At 36.6% G+C, this 20,754-nt stretch overlaps 1 protein-coding gene across 1 annotated transcript in view; it reads left to right on the top strand.

The window, feature by feature from the left end:
* The window catches only part of CCDC7 (coiled-coil domain containing 7), a 467,373-nt gene that overhangs the window by 127,355 nt on the left and 319,264 nt on the right, over nucleotides 1-20,754 (top strand). The window contains exon 18 of the mRNA XM_045069128.1: nucleotides 7,397-7,434. Within this exon, the coding sequence (XP_044925063.1) occupies nucleotides 7,397-7,434 (38 nt within the window). The remainder of the gene's footprint in view (nucleotides 1-7,396; nucleotides 7,435-20,754) is intronic.

Raw genomic sequence — 20,754 nt, 5'->3', positions numbered from 1 at the left:
TATTTCATAGAGAACAGATTCCTATTTTACTTATGCAAATAACTATGTTGCCATAGAAATAAGAATACTAAAAAGAGTTTCCAAATTTAGAGGGTTTAGATTAGAGAGAAAAAGTAATTCAATCTTTGTTCCCAAAGTATACTTTATCAAACTGCTGCAAGTTATAGATAGCTTAAGACAATAGAGAAGAATATTTCCTTAAATCTGAAAAAAAAAAATCAGGAAGCAGCTATGTTTCAAAGGGTCATCGAAAAAATTAATCATCCTCATTAGTTTATTCAGCCCTTTCTTATTAGTTCAGTTCTTGTTCTACTTGATCTTGTGTTAGCAGTTTTATGAATCCATTAGTTTCTTTATTAGTTACTGAAATTCTTATTAGTCCAGTAGCATGGTCTCAAAGTCACTCAAGTGGTACCATCATCATGGTGCATTCTCACCTGTAGCTGATTATAAACACTTTCAGAAAAGAATGAAAGTAAAACAATAACTGTCTGTGAATGATAAATGACAGAATGGTCAAGATAAAAATCTGTTGAGAATTCATTGCAGTGGAATTGACAAGGATATTTTTCTATGACATAAAATATTTTAACATAATAAGCAGACAGTGAAGGTACTGAAAATTTTCAAGAACTTCAGACAATTTCTGGAATACTTATATTAGTAACATGTAGCCATACATACATAACTTATGATGGTTTATCTTATTTGACAGTATTTTCCACATGGTTTAATATACTGCATAAATATAATTAAACCTCTCTTTTACAAGGTGAAAGACATCCTTTTGAGATTTTCCAGGGACCCTCTGGGAAGTTTTAAAAATAGTTTGAGGTCAAAAGACTTCATTTAGCATTTGATTTGGGGATGTTGCTAAACATTAAAAGGTCTGAATATTTGACAAAACAGGATCACAGTTTATTTAGTTATTTAACAAATGTAACAATAAAATATTTCAAAGGTAAATATAGAAGGTTACTTGATTGTTAAAAAAAAAACCCGTAGCTTTTCAATATTGAGATTTAATTTTCTTAAGTGATTCAATACTTGATAAGGACAATATGAAGTACAGGAAATTATTTTGATACAACACGGATTATTGTTTTTTAGGCAGATGCCTGAAGAGATAAAGAAAAACCTTTCATAATCTGTTACCAAGAGATCATCAGTCCAAGAAAACTGTCCTTTCAACAGGGACAAAATAGAATCCTAGTTTTGTACTAATGTACTTTTGATATTAATGCGCCTTAAAAAATATAAATAAATCCATTCCAATATTACCTAACTTGGTCATACATAAATTTCCCTTCCTAAGATTCTTTTTGCACCACTTTTTCTTTTAAAAATTCATTCAACTTGTGTTTGGCAATTAATGTTTCAATATTTTATCTTACTTGGAAATGATCTAGCTCATCAATGACAATTATGTAACTTAGTATAGCTTTTTAAAGTTTCACATTACCAAAAATATTTTTAAAACTTTTTAAGTAGCTATGTTATGAAATATAATTATTGTTGAAAAGTTTACTTTTAAACTTTTATTCCATTTTTATCTATTTAATTATTTTTAACTATTATGCTTGAATTGCTCATGAAAATTATATCGGAAGTCAAAGCTAGTCCTCATTTTACTATTTTTCTTGCTAATAAATCAGGTAAGTATCACATATATCACAGATGCAAAGGAGCTAAACAATTAAACATATGGTTCATTCCTCTTTTTTTTAAGCTGCTGTGTTTGGCATGTATGAAGCAATTCATTTTTAAAATTTAAATTCAATTTACTTGACATGTGGTGTATTATTAGTTTCAGGATAGAATTTAGTGATTCATCATTTGCATATAGTACCCACTACTGATTACATCAAATACCCTCCTTATTGTTCAACTACCCTAACCCCTACACATCTCCCCTCCAGCAACCCTCAGTTTTTCCATATAATTAAGAGTCTCTTTTGGTTTGCCTCCCTCTGTTTTTTTCTGTTTTTATCTTGTATTATTTTTCCTTCTCTTCCTCTATGTTCCTCTTTTTTGTTTCTTAAATTCCACATATGAGTGAAATCATATGGTATTTGTCTTTCTGACTTATTTTGCTTCACCTAATATCCTCTAGTGCCATCCACATTATCGCAGATAGCAAGATTTCATTCTTTTTGATGGCTGAATAATATTCCATTATATATGTGTATGTGTGTGTGTGTGTACACACACACATATATATATATATATATATAATGTGTACACACACACACACACCCCATATCTTCTTTACCCATTCATCTGTCAATGGATATCTGGGCTCTTTCCATAGTTTGATTATTGTGGACATTGCTGCTATAAACTTTTGGGTACATGGGCCTCTTTGAATCACTATGTTTGTATCCTTTGGATAAATATTTAGTGGTTCAATTGCTGGTTTGTAGGGTAGTTCTGGTTTTGACTTTTTTGAGGAAACTCCATACTGTTTCCCAGAGTGGCTGCACGAGTTTGCATTCCTACTAACTGTGTAAGAGGATTCCCCTTTCTCCACATCCTCACCAACATCTGATTGCTTCCTGAGTTGTTTCCTTTAGCCATTCTGACTGGTGTGAAGTGGTTTCATTGTGATTTTGATTTGTATTTCCCTGATGCTGAGTGATACTGAGTATTTTTTCATGTGTCTGTTAGCCATTTGTGTTTCTTCTTTGGAGAAATGTCCACTTATGTCTTCCACCCATTTCTTGACTGGATTATTTGTTTTTTGGGTGGTGAGTTTGATAAGTTCTTTATAGAGTTTGTATAGTAGCCCTTTATCTGATATGTCATTTGTGAATATCTCCTCCCATTCCATAGGTTACCTTTTAGTTTTGTTCGTTTTTTTCCTTCTCTGTGAGGAGACTTTTTATCCTGATGAAGTCCTAACAGTTCATTTTTCCTTTTTTTCCCCCATGCCTTTGGAGAGGTGTTCAGGAAGAAGTTTCTGTGGCTGAGGTCAGAAAAGTTGCTAGCTGTGTTCTTCCCTAGGATTTTGATGGTTTTCTTTCTCTCATTTAGGTCTTTCATCCATTTTGAATTTATTTTTTAGTATGGTATAAGGAAATGGTCCCATTTCATTCTTCTGCATGTGGCTGTCCAATTTCCCCAACACCTTTTTTTAAGAGACTATCTTTTTTCCATTGGGTATTCTTTCCTGCTTTGTCAAAGATTAGCTGACTGTAGAGTTGATGATCCATTTCTGCGTTCTCTATTTTGGTCCATTGATCTATGTGTCTCTTTCTGTGCCAGTACCATTTTGTCTTGATGATCACAGCTTTGTACTAGAGCTTGAAGTGTGGCATTGTAATGCCACCAGCTTTGGTTTTCTTTTTCAACATCCCTCTAGCTATTTGGGGTCTTTTCAGATTTTACAGATTTTAGGATTGTTTGTTCCAGCTCTCTGAAAAATTCTGGTGGTATTTTCATAGGGATTATGTTGAATGTATAGATTGCTTTGGATGGCATATACATTTGAACAATATTTGTTCTTCCAGTCCATAAGCATGGAATGTTTTCCCATTTCTTTTTGTGTTTCTCAATTTCTTTCATACTTTTTTTATAGTTTTCAGAATACAGATCTTTTACCTGCCTGGTTAGGTTTATTCCTAGATATCTTTTTTTTTTTTTAAGATTTTATTTATTTAACAGACAGAGATCACAAGTAGGCAGAGAGGCAGGTAGAGAGAGAGGAAGGGAAGCAGCCTCCCCACTGAGCAGAGAGCCCGCCACAGGGCTCGATCCCAGGGATCCCTGGGATTATGACCCGAGATTTTACTCAGAGGCTTTAACCCTCTGGGCCACCCAGGCGCCCCTATCTTATGGTTTTTGATGCAATTGTAAACAGGATTGATTTCCTTGATTTCTCTTTCTGCCACTTCATGATTAGTGTATAGAAATGCAGTAGACTTTTATGCATCAGTTTTGTATCCTGTGACTTTGAAGCAATCCATTTTTTAAAATATTTTTTTATTTCTTTTCAGCATAACAGTATTCATTGTTTTTGCACCACACCCAGTGCTCACTTTATATTTTTATTTGAATTGTGTTTCTGGCAACTAGCATAAGCTGAGATTACATGTTTGTCAATATTTCTGGAGGAGACTTTTTTTGCTTTGATTTTTTATTTCTATTTTTAAAGATTTTATTTATTTATTTATTTGACAGAAAAAGAGAGATCACAAGTAGGCAGAGAGGCAGAGGGGGAGGGGGAAGCAGGCTCCCTGCTGAGCACAGAGCCCAGTGTGGGACCCAGGACCCTGAGATCAAGACTTTAGTCAAAGGCAGAGACTTAATCCCCTGAGCCACCCAGGCGCCCCTTGATATGTAATCTCATGGAGATGTGGACTGAGTTTTAGGTGAGTGACCAAGAAGAGGTCTAGTGGCTATCTGCCTCATCAAGTGAACAGAATGCTAATTTTTTTAAAAAAAAATTCTTTTTTTTTTCCAAATAGTATCTTTCTCTCATTTCAGTCTGAAATGGTTGCTGTTGGTGCTCTGACTCTGTTGAGTCTCTTCATAGGGAGTATGGGGGTTTAATGTTTAAGTGACTATAGGGAACTGAGGGACTCAAGTGGGAAAGGGAAAGTCTGGCAGGGTAGGCAGAAGGATGAGGGAGGTTAGTGGTTAAGGAGGGACCTACGAAAGGATTCAAGACAACATTACTAGAGATTGAAGGTGATAAAAAGAGGAAGGAGAAGCATTAGTAATGGGCAGAGAGAGGTTTCAAAGGTTTTCAATCAATTGAAAAGCTCCCACGTTCTTAACTAATGGTACCTTTATACTTAAACAGAAAACCTGGGACTCAAGCATAGCTTATGTTCTTTAGAGATTAGCCTCTTACAAATGGAGGCTGGCTCTTTCCATAGTTTGATTATTGTGGACATTGCTGCTATAAACTTTTGTGTACATGGGCCTCTTTGAATCGCTAACCTAACCAGATTTTGGAGTATACTCAGAATCTTAAGAATAAAAATCTGTCCCTACTAGCTTCAGTGGACATTTGCATAGAACAGTGGTTTAGGAGTTGAACTCACCAATGGATCCTCAATCAGTCAGCCATGAGTGAAAACAAAGGCTTAAAAATGTGCAAAAATTGAGGTCCTGGATGGGTGTTCTGGAGTCTGGTGAAGAATCTAATCCTATCTGAGTCACAGAACTATAATTGTTAAAGAAAAACAAGAGTTGGGCAGTAGTTGAAGTCATAAAATCAGATTATCAGTGTCAATGTCGGCCTTGGCTGCATTTGTCTCAACACCTAACTGGAGGAGGATATACTTCTGGGCTCAGTATATACTCATATAACTCTTGTTGGGCCTCAGATATTTGCTGGATATTGCTTGGAGACATCAGTTCCTTGCCAGGGAGGCCCTTTCCATAAAGCCACTTACAACATGGAAGCAAGGGCAGAAACAGGGAGAAAAGGAGGGAAAGCATCAGGGAGGGAGGGAGGAAGCTAGAATCTACTCTCAGAAGTGATATCCTATCACTTTTGCCATTTCATTAGAAGTGGAAGTAGTCACCAGGGCCAGTCCAAACACAGCAGAGGGAAATACAACAGGCATGAATGCCATGAAACAGGGATCACTGGAAGTTATTTTGGAGACTACCTTCAAGTAGATTGATTGTGAAAACCATTGAATTGAATGCTAAGGTGAAGCAGTTTGGTCTTCAGTGGTCAGAAAGAAAAGAACTGCTTTGTATTGATCCTATAATTCATAAGGTCTTACCTATATATTATAACTATAAATATATTTCTTTTCTTTTTTTTTTTTTTTTTTTTGCTGATATAACTGTCTTAGGCATTACAATGCTTCGTTTGGCTGTGGAGTTGTGATATTTCTAATATCAAGAGAGGGTTTTCTCAAATGAGGTGGTATGCTCCCAGTATTCTTGGGCCTGGCTTCATAGGGAAACCAGGTTATCACCCTGTGCTACTGGTGATCCAAACTTAAAATTTAAAAAGAGTGAAAGAAAAATATTTAGAAGTCTTACTACTGGACATTAGGTTACATTACACAAAAGGTCTGTCATATGTGTATCTTAATGACATATGTGAGAAGTAGTTCTTCTTTGTTTTTGTATCTGTTTTTAAAGTTGCTTATTGGAATAGGAGTTTTTTTTAAATTAGAGGTTAGGGTAAGACCTATTATCATTCCTATATGTCAGGAGCTGAAACCCTTAGTTATAGGAGTTTGATAATACTTTATAAACATGGTAGAGTAAAATGAGATAGTGTTTATCAAATGCTTTTGAATATCATGAAGCACTATGTGAATATTAGGTTTTATCTTCCTTCAGTTATATCTAGTTATCTGTGTAGTCCATATGAAAACCCATGGTGTTATATTTCTTAACATATAGGCTAACTCTTGTCACTTGTAGGCCCAGAACGTGTAATGGCTCACATACAATAGAAAATTATTTCCTCATGTAAATATTTCCAGGAAGTTCAGAGTCTATGTTTGTGTTAGGGAGTCCTGCTCGACACAGTCATTCAGGTATACTGGCATATGGAGTTTTTGCCATTTGACATTGACGTTCTGGGCCACATTGGGCATAGAAATCCAGCTACTAGAGAAGAAGATAGAAAACCAAATATGAGTCAGTTTTCACTGACCCAGCTGGAAGTGTGGTACACACCACTTTCTCTCATAATTAATTTATCACATTTAACTGTAGGAGGAGCTTAGAGATATAGACCGATAATGTGCCTTAAGAAAAGAAAATTAGTTTGTTGAACATCGGAAATCTTTGACACAGGTGAGTAAAGATAAAGCTAACTAATCTCTGTATGAAGGAAACTGAGTTAGGTAAAATTCAGGCCTGGGATAAAATCTAGAATCCTCATTATGCTATAGAAAGACATGTTATCTTCCCAAGGGATATAAGTTATTAATAAAATCATACTCTTGAGGTCATTGGTTTCTTTTATTTTTGATCACACACCTCAGTAAGTATAATTTGAGCATGCATTCTCGATATAATTTTACAATTTTTTTAAATTAAAAAAAAATACTATCATGTAAGTATACTGTGTGTTAATACCACTATTTTAGTATATTCTCTTGGCATTTGAATTATAAATACTTCAAAAAGAATACTGAAAAAATTAAATAATTATGTAGTACATATGTTTAAAATAATGTTTATTTACTATCAATATAAAGCCCTCTTTGCACTCATTAAGAAATATAATTTTGGTAGTAGTTCATATTCTACAGTGTTTCCTCCAGTGCCAGGTATGATCATTTCTTAGCTTTTTTGATACCTTAATCTTATAAAATTATCATATTTAAAAGCCTGTTTTTGAATATTTTTCTAGATAATTTAGTAAAAACATTTGTTGTACATGCTTAGTGAAATTTAATATTTTTTATCACAGATCTCAAATGTCCCAAATGGAAGCCCACTTGACAAAAGGTAAAACATTAAAAAATATTCTTTTTCTAATCTTTATTGCTTTATATACCTAAATGGCAAAATAGCCTTTCTAAATTCAGTATCATAAGATTCCTTGACTTGTATTTTTGCTTAAACATTGTACTCTTCAAAACTAATTTTAAATAGAAAATGTTTAAAACTTTAGATGTTGTCAAAGATCAACAGATTGGATGCTGTGAAAATAGAAAATTTTAAGTGAAAAATTTAACTAAGGACTAGGTATGGTACAAAGCCACTTTCCAAACTCCAACATCCCCCCATCCTGAGCAACAATTAAATTTTCAGATAGTGAGCAACTGAACATGATCCATTTCTTGTTAAAGATTTTATTTATTTATTTGAGAGAGAACACAATTGGAGAGGAGGAACAAAGGAAGAGGGAGAAGCAGACTCCCTGCTGAGCAGGGAGCCAGACTGGGGGTTGGAGGATTTGATCGAAGGACCCTGAGATCATGACCTGAACCCAAGGCAGATGCTTAACTGACTGAGCCACTCAGGCACCCCCAAATATGACGACCCTTTTTTAAAATGATTTTTGTGTGAAAACAATTTTTATTTATCTTCAGGAAAATACTTATGAGTGGGATATCTTACATCATGAAGTCATGACCTCAATACATAAAACAACTAACTTAAATTTTTTTTTGCATTTCATTTTTGCTTAATCACTTTATATATATGCATATGCATGAACATAAAATAATTAAGTTTGTTGATTTATCCAATTAAATCTTACAGGTTCATAAGTAAGTGAGTCTGTTTGATTAAGATGTTATGATTCACAGACATTTTCACAAACCAGTCAGGAAACAGAAAGCCTGAACCAGATAGATTAGTGGAACAGTAAGTTCTGTTAATAAGAGTTAGGTTGATCTTCAGTGAGAATAAACTACAGCAGTGTTTCCTTTCAGTCATTCACTTGAATTATTGAGAATTTGAATTCAGTATACATGAGGCACTTATTCTTTAATTATACATAGCTTAATATATAAACTTTTTAACTTTGATTGCCACGCAGAGAAGAGGAAAGAACTATCTAGGAATGTGCATTTCTCTGCTTCATTACTATTTCTAATATTTCTTTATTACAGACCAGGATGAATTAGTAAGAATTAAGTAATACATGTTGTGATTAAGGGCTAGAAGTTTTGAAAAGGTCCATTTTAATATCTGTAGTGATTGTATTTTTAAAAGTATGTTTTTAATATCTCAGGAGAAGACAGACATTTATTTGTTGCTTTGCAAACTTATTATGGGTAGAGTTCTTGTCATTTATCACTTCACATTATAATTATATCTGGTCAGTATTATGAACATTTGAGAAAAATATTAAGTAATAAGTAGTTAAGTAATAAAAGTAATAAAAAGTATTAGTAATTATCTTCAACTTCAATTGGAAATTAACCAGGTTATAAACTATAGAAATAGAAACAAAGCATGATACTCTTATATTCATGTTAGGATTATGGTAAATCATGGAACACTACTATAGTTTTTCTGTGAAAACATCATGAAGTGTAATAGGCTTTGAAAATGCTGGAAAGCTAATAATTTGTCACTGTTATGAAGTAATAACTTTTCATAGAAGCTGTTTTAATATTGGACATTTAGTTGCTGCTGCTGAACTTGATACAGTATATTTGTTGAATTTCAGGAAGTAGAAGTATTGGCTTAAACAAAAGTATTTTAAAGAGAATTTCTAGCCTCTATGAAGATAGAATAAGGTAGTGTCAGTTACTTTCTATGAGTTTTTGGAAAAATCTCATAGATGGGTTATGACAGTATTACCACGAGTTACTACTCTTGCCAACCCCCATTCTACTAGGCCGATAAGTCACAGTTAATGAGTAATATTGGGAGGTAGGAAAATGCAAGGATTGGATGGGGAATAATGGACTAAGGATGATAGGGAATATAGGACACATTAAATATTCTAGTAAGGCAGACAAAACGTGCGAAAATAAGTGCAGTATTTTATATGCAGAAGATGCATTCTATAAAAGGTTACCAAGAAGTTGCATCAAAAAGAAGGAAAAGTTGTTCCTGGCTGGACTAAGTGTAACAGCATTTAATTTAAGAAAGATAGGTGGGTTGGATTTTAACAGGGAAATATGAGGAACAGGTGTTACAGATGGACTGAACAGTTGAAACGAAAACGAGGGTGTTTAGAATCTACACAGTGTACCAGGAAAAGACCAGTAATTTTTTTTTTTTAGTTTAAACTGAGGATAAAAGGGAGATATGACATGAATCAGGTTGTTGTAGCTTGATAGATTTTATAGAATTTCCCTTAATAGCTATAGGTTTAATATTGCTAAATATATTAAAAAATCAAACTATTAAGCACATGGCACAATATTATTCATAAAACTTCATTTTGGGTTACTTCTTAGATCCTAATAGAATTTCTGAAATACTTTGGAAAAGTCTCCCAAACCTTCAGAGAGTGGATGGGAGCGAAGTAAGGAGATCCCACCTGAACAGACACATGGTATTGATTACAATAAAGTACATTTTTTTTGGCGCTTTACAACATTTAGTGATTTGTTTTGGTTAGGGAATGAGTGAGTGGCAAGTATTTAATCAGACACAATAGATATTAATAATTTAGTGTTTCACATCAAATGTGGTGTTAGCTTTTCTTAATTTTATAGCATTGAAATTTACACTTTTTAGATATGAAAATGTAAGCTGTTTCTTGGTGTTTTAAGTTATGCATCCAACCTACTTCTTTATAAATCTTTTTTTCTACAATTCTCTCACCCCCAACTCTAAGCTCAAAAACATACAAAAGAGGAAGTGTATTAATACATATCCATTTCCCGCATAGATTAGATGATTAGCTATTAAATTTATTCATTCATTTATTCATTCATTTATTCCCTAAACTCAATCAGCTTCATATGTTCTCAGCTTCATATGCCAGGTACTCTTTTGAACATTGGGATTTACTGATAAATAACACAAATAAGTTTTCTTCTCTTGTGATGTTTACATTATAGTGGGGAAAACAGGAAGAAAAACAATTGAGAATACATGAACAAGATAATCTTAGAGAGTAATAAATGAAGAGAATATGACTACCTTTCTGATAGGGAGTCACGGGGAAGGCTAATTTAAATTGGTGGTCAAGAAAGATATTCTGTATCAAGAAAAGGGATTATTTAATTATGAAATTTAAAAAACTGTTAACAATTTTTTGCCTCTTTCCAGTTTTTACAAAATATACTACAAATGGAGATTTACCTTTTTGAAAACCCTAAAGGAGACTTTAAATTTCCTCAATTAATGGTTGTGCAAGAAACATATTACTTGTGGCCCAAGTTATAGACATTAGTTAGATTTTATAGAGGAAACCTTACAAACTAAGAAACAGTGAAGAGTGTAATAACTCCTGAGCTGTCATTATTCTGCAGGGAAGTACATTGAATTCACCATGGGAAGTGCACCTGAGGGGGACTTGCTTGTCACATAACCCTACAAAATTATAGAGGAATTAGGAGGGACTAGAGAGCACCTAGTTAACCACATAACAGTGAGAGATTCCTGCTTGGGCAATGGCCTTGTTAGAAAAAGGAAGCTAGTGGAGGAGTAGGCATTTTGTATGTTAATGTAGCTGGTGTCAGTGAGAGCTATTTTCCATTCAACAGTCTTGGCAGAGCCAGCTCTGCCAAAACACCAGAAGGGAGAATGGAGAGAACTACCAGGGCATGCCATAACAGAGATTTGTCTTTCCTCTGTCTACTTCTTGGTCTGGGGGTCTCACTAATGGGTCATTCCATTAGCTCTGGCTGACGCCTTGTCTTGATCACAGTATTACCTGGGAGAAAGCTGCTAGTTGGGTCCCCTCCTCCCTGGGTTAGGTGTAAGTGTAAAACCAGCATAAATAAATAAATTCATACCTTATAAGCTTTACTTTCTGGACTGCCAAAGAAGGCTGTTTTGGAATATCTGTACAATACATGTACAGTGTCTTCAGTAAGAGAGAAACTTATTCATTAACTCCCTTGATATCCCCCCCCAAACATTTCCCAAGGTCAGACATGTTCACACCCTGAAAAACTGAGATCTGTTATTCCTTCTTGGAGATGAGCCAGCGTGTCATGTTTTTGGAGTGATAAATTCAGCAGAGACCCCAAAGTTACTATTTTTCTCTTAGAAGTCACCGGCAGGATTAGAAGAGGATGTTTGCCAAAGAATCTGATGCAAAGACAATGTCCATCTTTTACATAAACAGTCTGCTTTGTCATTCATATACGGAGATCAAAGTAGGGAGTAAAAAAAAAAAAAAAAAAGAATGAGAGGTTGGGGGCCTGGGTGGCTCAGTGGGTTAAGCCGCTGCCTTCAGCTCAGGTCATGATCTCAGGGTCCTGGGATCGAGTCCCGCATCGGGCTCTCTGCTCAGCAGGGAGCCTGCTTCCTCCTCTCTCTCTGCCTGCCTTTCTGCCTACTTGTGTTCTCTGTCAAATAAATAAATAAAATCTTAAAAAAAAAAAAGAATGAGAATATAATATTTATTAAAATAATCTTTTATTTCACTCTTTAGTTCCAAAGTACACTGGAGTTCAACCAATGCAGAGAGGCTCTTGCAGGGTATGGCAGCCTATAACTTATGAACAAGGGGAAGCTGGATTAGCATGCACTGTGGAGGTTGTTTTTAAAGAGACTGCCTTAGATGGCAAGTAGAATAGGCTCATGGGCAACAGTGGCTTCTTTGTCTTTTGTATAAATTCCCTATTAAACATCTAGTTGCTTCATGGTGGGATAGATTGGAGATGGGCCCAAGACCATAATAGACATGAAGATCATACATTCTTGATTGACCTTTTTATATCAGATATTTTCCTTTTAGGTTTGGGTTTTAGTTCCTTCTTGTGGGCATGAAAAAAAAAATAAAAAGGATTGAGTTTGTTACTAAGTTGCTCTACCTATTTCCTTGGGTAGGGGGTGTCTCAGAAAAGTATGCGTATTTAATAGTTTTGTCCTGGGTGGCCTAATAGCCTGACCATGCAACTGGGCCCAGCAATGGCTCTTGAGTGTTTATAAAAGTATAATTCAATCTAAGAGTGTACTCTGTGGCTATGAAAAGTGCCTGAAATGCACCTAATTTTGAAGAATGTCCAAATCTTTGGGATCTTAACAACTTACCATTATTCTGGTGGACAAATGTAGTATCTCAATAGATTTTATGACTTTTGAGAGAAATTGTTGGATCAATGAATCATACTTTCCTGTCAGGTGGCATATCTTGTAGGCAAGGGTTTTACTAAGTCAATGGTTTGGTGTCCAGTGCACAGACATATTTTATTAATTTGACCAAGGTCCTAAGGACCAGGATTGGCCCTTGATTGGATGTGTTAAGTCAGTTCCTTTTTCAAGAGAATTTTCTGGGCTTGTACCACCTTATGAAACTGATTTAGATAAGATCCATTATGGGGACAGGAATGTTTGTTTGAAAAGGGAGAAAATTTGCCCCTGTAAGGACCAATAATAGGCCAAGAGCCCGTGATAATTAGCAGTGGGAAAAAGGAATGAACTTCAAAATCCCAGGAACTGACAAATAATTTGAAGTATTATCAAAATCTCTATTCAGCAAAAGTTAGTTTACATGTCATGTACCTATAATCTGGTGAGTCTAAAGAATATGGCAGATATAAAGTTAAAACTTGTTTTTGTGATGCCTGCAATTTTTCCATAGCTTCTTAATGTAAGAGCTTCCTTTTAAAATTAGTTATGTTGATGCAGATGCTGTATGTTGATACAGTTATGTTGATACAACATAACTAAAATTAGTTATGTTGATACAGGTATAGATGTGATGTCTTCAGTACTTAAGGAAGAAAGTCCTTTGTGGTTGGGGCCTGCAGAGCTAATAAATTTTCTTGTAAAATATGTAGAATATTTATTTTTGGTATTGTCCAAATAATGATCCCCTTCCCAAAATTTATTTGGACAACAGAGCCCTGGATTGTGTTGTCATTTAAAATTAATGAGATGTGTCTAGAAAATAAGCGTACTTCTTCAGTGTTGACCACTGTCTTCAATATACTAGAATGTGTGCAAATTGCTAACAGTTCATGTTGTGCTGGCTTTTTGTTTCTTTGTTTGTTTTGTTTTTTTTTTTTGTTAAGGTTTTCTTTTTTTGAGAGAGAGAGAGGACAAGCAGGGAGATCGGGAGAAGACTCCCCACTGAATGGGGAGCCTGATGATGGCCTGGATCCCAGGACATCAGGATTAGGACTTTAGCCTAAGACAGATTCTTAACTGAGCCACCCAGTGCCCCATTGTTTCATTTGGAATATCCAAAGAATTTAAATTCAAAGTCACCCTTGGCAGCAAAATCCCATTAACGCTTATTCTTTGCAGCTTCCCCTGATTAGGATGATCCCTCTAGCATTTATGAAATTAAAACTTATAGCATTTCACATCAATTTTTGTCATATATCCATATGAAGTAGCTACAAAATACAAAGCCATTTAAAAAATTCTTCTTTTTACTTATTGCAAATTCATGATAGCAATACATTTATGATTTATAAGGTTAACATTAGAGCTGCAGGGAGATCCTAGCTGGAATTCAAGAAGAGAGTGATGCTATAGCAGTAGCAGATCTAGGTGAAGAAAAGACTAGAGTTTTCCCCTTTAAGCCTTACCTCCACCTTTCCCCCCCTTTGATTTATTTAAAGCTTTGTTCTGGCACTAGGCACTGATTGAAACTTTTCCTCTTCTACCTGGAGGAAAGAGTAACTACAAAGTAGTTTTTCTAGCCTTTGGTACCTCCAAAGCCCACATTTGGATAATTTTAGGTGCTTTATCCTTCCACTTGAAGGGAGAACAACAATCTGAAATATCACCTAGGCTGCATCTTTTCCCCTCATTTCACCAGAAAAGCAGCCAGGGGATCCAGCAGACCAATTTTCTTGGGGCTGAATGTATCATTTTCAAATTCCATAGATAACTTTTACCTCTCAGCTGCTATTTCATAACATAGGTGACTCCACAGCCACCCAAAGTTCATTGTATTCCATCCCAACCTTTCATAGCTCCTTTCCCCAAACAGTGCTTTCATCATATTTTAGTGAGTCCAGGGGCCATTTTAGTGAATCCCACTTCTGATGGCAACTGTGTTAATCCTGATGATCCAGTCCTAATCCTGATGTCCTGGGATCCAGGCCATCATCAGGTACATCCCTAGGTGCAGTGATTTACTAGAATTACTTAAAGGGCTCAGCACATAGTCACTATCATGATATTATAGCAAAAGGATACGAAGCAAAATCAGCAAAGGGAAAAGGTATATGGAGCAAAGTTTAGAAGACACTAGGTATAAGCATCCAAGAGTCCTCTCTTTCTGACAGTACATGAAATGATGTCTACCAGGTAAACTCATTAGAAACTTAGTACCCAGGTTTTTTACTGATGGCAGGTCATACAGACACCAGGTTCCTACCACGTACCAAAAATCCACATTCCCATGAGGAAAGCAGGTGTTCAGCATGAACCACATTGTTTGTGCAGTTTGGGCACAATGAGCTCTTCTACTATCCTGCTAAGGATAGTAGGAACCCTGGCAACTTCCTAGATGCCAGCCATGGGCCAACTTTGTAATAGGCCTATTTAAGGATAAAAATATCAGTCCTGCTATATTAATTCCTTTTTACTTACAGTGTAAGATTGAGTAGTAAATTTAGAATGCTTGATGTCTCACTCTCTGGAGAGACAGGAAGGACATGGCTCCATCTCAGTTTGTTCTACTTGTGTAGCTGTTAAGATCATTTCAAATTTTGTATCAGCCTGATAGTTTTTCTCCCTTCTATTGCAAGAGAGTCCAACCATAAAATCTCTTATCCATCCAGTTTTCTTAAGTCCTTTTTAGGCTTTAATATTGACCTGTTAACTTTTAGTCACAATTTCTTTCTTTCTTTCTTTTTTTTTTTTAAAGATTTTATTTATTTGTCAGAGAGAGAAAGGAGCGAGAGTGAGCACAAGCAGAGAGAGTGGTAGGCAGAAGCAGAGGGAGAAGCAGGCTCCCTGCTGAGCAAGGAGCCCGATGTGGGACTCGATCCCAGGATGCTGGGATCATGACCTGAGCCGAAGGCAGCCGCTTAACCAGCTGAGCCACCCAGGTGTCCCTCAGTCACAATTTCTCTAGGCTTTTCTGACCTAGACTCTTTAACTTTCCTTTAGAAATAAGGTGCTATAACTGACTAGTTATAAGCTTCCAGATTTTTCTTTTGTAGCAAATCTGCTCCAGATTTCTTTTTAAAATTATTATTAACATAAAATATATTATTTGTTTCAGGGGTACAGGTCTTTGATTCATCAGTCTTACACAATTTACACTGATTACCATAGCACATACTCTTCCCCAGTGCCCATCATCCAGCCACTCCATCCCTCCAATCCCCATCCACTCCAGGAACCCTCAGTTTGTTTCCCAAAATCAAGAGTCTCTTATGGTTTGTCTCCCTCTCTGGTTTCTTCTTGTTTCATTTTTCTCTTCCTTAGCCTATGATCCTCTACCTTGTTTTTCAAATTCTACATATCAGTTAGATCATATGATAATTGTCTTTATTTTTATGATTTCATGAATATATTTATTTATTTTTAAAATTTTAGTTTACTTTTTCAGTGTTCCAAGATTCATTCTTTATGCACCACACCTAGTGCTCAACACAATATCTGCCCTCCCTTTTTTTTTAAATTTATTATCAGCATAACAGTGTTCATTGTTTTTGTACCACACCCAGTGCTTCATGCAATCTGTGCCCTCTATAATACCCACCACCTGGTTTCCTCAACCTCCCACGCCCCTGCCACATCAAACCCCTCAGATTGTTTTTCAGAGTCCATAGTCTCTCATGGTTCACCTCCCCTTCCAATTTTGCCCAACTCCATTCTCCTCTCTAACTCCCCTTGTCCTCCATGCTATTTGTTATGCTCCACAAATAAGTGAAACCATATGATAATTGATGCTCTCTGTTTGACTTGGAAAAGATTATGCTGAGTGAAATAAGTCAATATCTGCCCTCCTTAATACTCACAACCAGGTTCACCTGTCCCCTCACCCTCTCCCTTCCAAAACTTTCTCAGAATCCACAGTCTCTCATGGTTCCTCTCCTCCTCTGATTTCCCCCAATTCACTTTTCCATTCCTTTGTCTGATGTCCTCCATGTTATTACTTATATTCCACAAGTAAGTGAAACCATATGATAATTGACTGTCTCTGCTTGACTTACTTCATTCAGCATAATCTCCTCCAGTCCCATTCATGTTGATATAAAAGTTGGGTATTCATTCTTTCTGATGGAGACCGAATATTCCATTGCATATATGAACCATATCTTCTTTATCCATTCATCTGTTGAAGGGCATCTTGGTTCTTTCTACCTGGAGAGAGAAGGAGCTTCCAAGACTGGCAAGGTTTCAAAGAGTATGTTGACCACTAAGCCAGCACTACAAGAAATATTAAGGGGGGGGGATTCTATTAAAGAAGAATGAACCCAAGAGTGACATTGATTGATTTGCAAATGTTGAACCACCCTTGCATCCCAGGGATAAATCTCACCAGACCTCCTCCTGATCCTTCTATCAGTTTGTCTTCTAGATCACTAATTTGCTCTTCTGTCTTGGTCACCCTTGCTGTTAGAGTATTTAGATTAGATAGGATCTCACTGATAGTATTTTTTAGTACTGTCAGATCAGCCCTCACTTCTGACCTTAGAGTTTTTCTATGTTACCACTCATGGTTTTCTATAACCTAGCCATTGCCTAAATAATTTTTTACCCTGAATTCCCTTTCTAACATGCTGTTTATGTCCATGTCCAATAGTTCTGTGGCAGAGGACAAGTCTCTGAATTTTTTCTCTGTTGGGTTTTCCTCCTCCTTGTTATTTTGGTGAGAGGTGGTTGAGGGAATGTATAGCTGAATATATCAGCCATGATCTAGGCAAGGTGCACCCTGGAAAGTTTCAGAGCAATTGGAAGTCACCACCAAAAAGAAAAAAGAGAAAAAAGGGAGAAAACCCAACCAGAATAAGAGAATAAGACTTGTAGAGTACAAAGTACAAAGTATAAGATTATATAGTACAAAAAGAAATACACAGAAACACTAACAGATGTGGGTGAGAAAGGTTATTTTGGTTTTTGCTGGGTGAATCTTGTTATTTTTGTTAAAGGACTCAACTTTCCAGAGATATAGGGAAATTAAAAGTGGTTCATGTATAGGGGTAGTATTGAATAGGGAAAAAGGATTACCTTGAAACTTATATCTATATGTATAAAAAATAAAAGAAAAAGAAACAGGTATATTCATGAAAAGAGTTCAAGTTAAAAACATTATTATTGAATATGTTGTATTAAATCTCTAGTTATAATGGTAAGTAGGTTAAAAAAAATTAAAAGAACAAGAATTATGAGAATGAATTAAAAAAATAAAAAGAAAAGTTTGTCCATGAAATATACAGGCTTTGGAGCAATACTGGGAACTTAATATATTATTTTCCCCTGATGTTGGGGTTTTACAGTTTTACAGGGACTCTGTGGTTATTGTCCTCTTGTTCTTTTGTCTTGTCTTCTGGGGGAGGGGCCTGCCACATTGTTATTCAGTCAGTCCTGCTTGGGCTGACTTGCTTTGCCCCCTTTCAAGGGGCTGGGATCTGTGGAAACCGGTTTTTCAGGCTTTTGGTCTCTACAGGTTTTGTTCTTTGGCAGCTTTTTGTGGCTTTTTTGGAGGGTCAGAGCAAAGAATCTGTCTGCACCCAGACCTCCACCTCAGAGAGAAGCTTCAGTCTGCTCCCCTCTGAGTGGTCCAGAATGTATAGACTCCCCCTCTGCAAACTCTGCTGAACACTGCAGCCTCCCACAGGTGTTGCTCACCTGTGGTCTCCTGAGGCCCCTGCTTGTCTCTGAAAACTCCCGTGCCACTAAAACTGTGAGCGATATTGGTCCAGGCAAGCCTGAACTGGGGTGACTACCCTTGCAAGGACAGCTGTCTGGGGTCCACCCCCATGCCCGGTGCACTCACACCAGGCAGAGGCACAGGCCGTGGAAGGCTCCAGGCTGAGGGACCTTAGCCAGAGTTCATGCCTGGTTCTCTCAGGTATGGGGGGAGTGCACTCAGTCCCTGTGGTCACACAGTTAACAGAAGGCTGTGGGCTGAAGGATCCTGACTGGTGTTCCCGCTTGACTGTTGCAGGCATGGGCAGGAGTGCACCAAGCCTGTGTGGTGGTGCAAGCACCAGAAAGCCACAGAGTCAGGGACCACAGACGGAGCCCCCGACGGACTCTCTTTGGCACAGGTGGTCATGGGCGGTGACCGTCCTGGGTCCATGGGCTTAGGACCATACCTGTGACTGCCTGATTCCACCAGTTGCCCCTTAAGATCTTTTGCTCTTTTTGAGTGCTTTTAACCAAACTCAAGTTCATGCTGGTCTGCAACCACTGGGCACTTTCATATTGGGGTGTTACTTTTCAATGGGTCACTTCTGTTGGATTCCTCCCCTTTCTAACTTCCGATATCAGTCTGAGTGTTCCCACTTTGCTTTGCCTCTCCACTGATGTCTTCTGTCCCCGTAGAGATCCAGAAGTGTATAATCTGACATCTTGGGCTGATTTCATGGGTGGTCAGAGTGTTCTGGTAGATATTTAGCTCACTTTAGGGGACTGGTTGAAACAGGGTCTCCTATTTCTCTGCCATCTTGCCCCTGAGCCCCTAATTGTCTTTCTCTAATTAACTTATTTTGCTTAACATGGGTATAAATGAACTATTGGAAATTACAGATGTTGATGAAGATGTGGAGAAAGAGGAACCCTCCTACACTGTTGGTGCTAATGCAAGCTGGTATAGCCAGCCTGGAAAACAGTATGGAGGTTCCTCAAAAAGTTGAAAATAAAGTTACCCTACAACCCAGCAATTACATTACTGGGTATTTACCCCAAAGATACAGAAGTAGTGAAAGCAAGATACATTTGTATCTTTCATTTCCAGATTTGTTAATTTTAGCTATTCTTACTGGTGTGAGGTGGTATCTCATTGTGGTTTTGAGTTGTATTTCCCTGATGCCAAGTGATGTGGAGTACTTTTTCATGTGTTTGTTGGCCATTTGGATGTCTTCTTTGCAGAAATATCTGTTCATGTCTTGTACCCATTTCTTGATTGGATATTTTGTTCCTTGGGTGTTGAGTTTGATAAGTTCTTTATAGATTTTGGATACTATCCCTTTATCTGATATTTGAAAATATCTTCTCCCATTCTGTTGATTATCTTTTGATTTTGTTGACTGTTTCCTTTGCTGTTCAGAAATTTTATCTCCTTGCTTCCCTTGCCTTTGGTGATGTGCCTGGGAAGAAGTTGCTGAAGCTGAGGTCAAACATATGCCGCCTCTCTTCTCCTCAAAGATTTTGATGGATTCCTGTCTCACATTTAGGTCTTTCAACCATTTTGATTCTATTTTGTGTATGGTGTAAGGAAATGGTTCAGTTTCATTCTTCTGTATGTGGCTGTCCAATTTTCCCAACACCAGTTGTTGAAGAGACTGTCTTTTTTCTATTGGATATGCTTTCCTGCTTTGTCAAAGATTAGTTGACCATGGAGTTGAGGGTCCATCTCTGGGTTCTGTATTCTGTTCCATTGATCTATGTGTCTGTTTTTGTACCAGTACCATACAGTCCTGATGATTACAGCTTTTTAATAGAGCTTTAAGTCTGGAATTGTGATACTACCAGCTTTGCTTTTATTTTTCAACATTCCTCTAGCAATTTGGGGTCTTTTTTGTTTTTGTACAAATTATAGGATTATTTGTTTCATTCTTTGAAGAAAGTTGATGATATTTTGATAGGGGTTGCATTGAATGTATAGATTGCTCTAGGTAGCATAGACATCTTCACAATATTTGCTTTTCTAATCCATGGTCATGGTACATTTTTCCATTTCCTTCTGTCTTCCTCAATTTTTAATGAGTAATTTTTTTTATAGTTTTCTGAGTACAAATCTCCTGCCTCTTGGTTAGATTTATTCCTATGTATCTTATGGTTTGGGGTACAATTGTAAATGGGACTAACTCCTTAATTTCTTTCTTCTGTCTCATTGCTGATGTATAGAAACACAACTGATTTCTGTGCATTGATTTTATATCCTGTCACTTTACTGACTACCTGTATGAATTCTAGCAGTTTTGTTGTGGAAAAATCTGTGTTTTCCACATAAAATACCATATATCATCTGTGAAGAGTGAGAGTTTGACTTCCTTTTTGCCGATTTGGATGCTTTTTATTTCTTTTTGTTGTCTTGATTGCTGA

Source organism: Mustela putorius, unplaced genomic scaffold (assembly GCF_011764305.1).
Source record: "Mustela putorius furo isolate JIRA1106 unplaced genomic scaffold, ASM1176430v1.1 tig00003913_pilon_pilon_pilon, whole genome shotgun sequence".
Classification (NCBI taxonomy): Eukaryota; Metazoa; Chordata; class Mammalia; order Carnivora; family Mustelidae; genus Mustela; species Mustela putorius.
Note: the sequence above shows the minus strand (reverse complement) of the source record. Positions and strands in the feature narration are given on the sequence as shown.